This window comes from Austrofundulus limnaeus, unplaced genomic scaffold, assembly GCF_001266775.1.
Source record: "Austrofundulus limnaeus strain Quisiro unplaced genomic scaffold, Austrofundulus_limnaeus-1.0 Scaffold165, whole genome shotgun sequence".
In the NCBI taxonomy this organism is placed as follows: domain Eukaryota; kingdom Metazoa; phylum Chordata; class Actinopteri; order Cyprinodontiformes; family Rivulidae; genus Austrofundulus; species Austrofundulus limnaeus.
The window spans coordinates 837,690-840,383 of NW_013952567.1; the positions used below are offsets into that span (position 1 = coordinate 837,690).

General features: G+C 38.3%; 1 protein-coding gene across 1 annotated transcript in view; it reads right to left on the reverse strand.

Moving 5' to 3' along the window:
- The window catches only part of LOC106523759 (CTP synthase 1), a 14,629-nt gene that overhangs the window by 2,673 nt on the left and 9,262 nt on the right, over window positions 1–2,694 (reverse strand). Inside the window, exons 11-15 of the mRNA XM_014017299.1 lie at window positions 946–1,040; window positions 619–681; window positions 465–508; window positions 284–380; window positions 145–200 (exon numbers count right to left, since the gene is read on the reverse strand). Of these exons, the coding sequence (XP_013872753.1) occupies window positions 145–200; window positions 284–380; window positions 465–508; window positions 619–681; window positions 946–1,040 (355 nt within the window). The remainder of the gene's footprint in view (window positions 1–144; window positions 201–283; window positions 381–464; window positions 509–618; window positions 682–945; window positions 1,041–2,694) is intronic.

The following is a 2,694-nucleotide window of genomic DNA, read 5'->3' on the forward strand; positions in this document are numbered from 1 at the left end:
TCGATACAGTATCGGGAAATGAAATATTGCGATATTTCAGTGTATCGATATTTTCTTACACCCCTATTGAACATTAAAGTTTGTACAAATAAAACAATTTGTGTTCTCCGATAAAAAAGCTTCAACAACTTGTTTTAGGTCTACCTCAAACCTGTGTCTGTGTCTCTCTTCAACATATTCAGCATCTCCATAAAGTTTCCCTGCAACAATAAAACATTTGACATGACACTCAGTTGTTGTAAAGAAAGATAAAAAAATATTTTTATTTGAGGAGAATACATACTCAGCACACTGGTATTGGATTTGAAAATGGTCCGCCTCTTTCCCAACCTCATAGTTCCTCCCATGTTCCCGGGGTTGTGCTCTGGCATGTCAATCACCTGTCAAGATCAAATAGGATGGTGAGCCTCAGTGCTGACGAAATGAAATACAAGCACAGCCAGAGGGGGAAAACGATAACCTACCACAGGGTGTTTGGTTTCTGGATCAAATTCTGTGGAGTTGGCGTCTGTGAACGAGAAGCCAAAGTGATCTGAGCCTGACTCTGCTTCCACACTACAGTTCTATGTTTGTTTTGAGATTTTTAAATGTATCCAGTTACGGCACACAGCTACTCACCCAGCCATCCAAGAACATTGCGAGCAAATTCACACACTGCCAGCTGCATGCCCAAACACACCCCTGCATAAAACAAGACCAGCAAGATTTAAGCATTTTTAGAAAAATAATTATAAAGACTCACTGAACATAAACAGCACAGCTATATTTACTTAGTTGTATAAAATATTTTTAAGCAGGTGTTAATCTACATATACTTACACAGTAATGAGTCAGCTGCAAACTTTACAAAGTTTTGCTACAGCTGATATTAGACCTGCTTGTAGATTTACAAAATGATGTAACAGACAGCAAAATCTTGATAAAAACAAATTAGAAGCATCTTACCCAGGAATGGTTTATTGTGTTTCCTCGCCCAGCTAATAGCCAGCATCTTCCCTTCGGTCCCTCGTACACCAAACCCACCTGGTACTAAAACACCACTGTTGGGGGAAAAAAAGACCATCAAGGTGCTATTTACTTTAAATCAAAATAAACCGTCATACACAATGTGAAGATTTTCACACATTTGTAAATAGAAAGTGTGATGCTGTGCAAACACTATTAAAACCTTCAGAGTAATTGAGACACTAGGCTCGTCATGGCTGGGCTGATCACGAGTGGACAGCTCTAAGTATGAGTGTTTAAACCTGACAGTAAAATCTGCCTGAGCGATCAGGTATCAGTCACTCGCTCCACGTGCAGATAAAAACAGCCTATGTCACGATCAACAGCCAGGAACAAGAAGAACATCAGCTACTCATCGTTTTGTAATACCACAAATGTGTTCTGTCACTTGTTTATTAGTCAGACATTAACGTTTTAAACTTAACCCCAACCAAACGTATATTTGTAATGCGACGGATCAGTTTCAGCACATTTCTGTTGAAATTATGACTAGTGACACTGTTGATGTCTTATTAATGAGTGGTTGGCTGTAATCTACACTAGTGGTTCGCAAACATTTTCATGCCGTGGCCCCTCTCTCTTAAATAACATTTCAATATATTATTATTAATTATAATTTAAAATTATAATTGAAAAACAGATTGTTTTGATAATTATTTAAAATATTGATGATGTTTTTTTGCACATTTTTCTTATTTTATTCCCTCCAGCTTTCTGATGCGCCCCCTGGTGGCCCCTACTTTAAAAACACTGATCTACACAACCTGACTGTCAAACTCCAGTCCTCGAGAGCCGCTATCCTGCATGTTTTAGAGGTTTTCCAGCTCCAACACACCTGATTCAGTGATTGAATTAACTCTTCAAATTGGGCAGAAGCCTGTTAATCACCCAGCGATCAAAATCAGGTGTGTTGGAGCAAGAAAACCTCTAAAACATGCAGGATAGCGGCCCTCGAGGACAGGAGTTTGACACACACAAGTGATATTGGGAAGGTCAGATTTTTGACGATTGACAGTCAAAGACTCGTACAAAAACAAATAAGTTTTTATTAAATGTGAATGCCCATATTACTAAAAAATGTGTTACAAACCAGAAATGGTTATAAACAAAGTAAACATAATGGGCCTCATGCAAGAACATGTTCGTATTCTTACCCTAAATTTCTCTTACTTTTGTTCGTACGAAGGGTTCGTACGAACAAAAACTCTTCCATCTTCAGGAAAAGTATGTAAATGAGCTGCGTAAACTGATGAATGCGTATCAGGTACTYGTGCACGAGAGGTGATTTACATAATTACCACCCCAAAAACACCAAATAACAATATAGGTTTCCTGCGCCACATACCAGGAAGTGTCCATTCATAAATGACATCGCAAAGTAAAAAAGAAGATATTTAGGAGTTCGGAGATTGAAGTCCTTCTCTCAGAGATCCAGAAATGAAAATCAGTCATTTTTAGCAGCGTCAGCTGTGGAATTAAAGGAGCTGCTAAAGCAGATGAATGAAATGGTGACTGCTGTTAATGYCTTGTCTCCTGTGGGTCGTATACAGACAGAAATAAAAATCTAAATCATTTTCTCTGTCTAGTCCTGCTACGGTTTTTCTTTGGTCAAATATTTTTAATTCAAGTGTAAACAACTGTGTTACATAGTTTTCTTTTATTCAGAAGAGCAGTCGCGCACCGCTAACC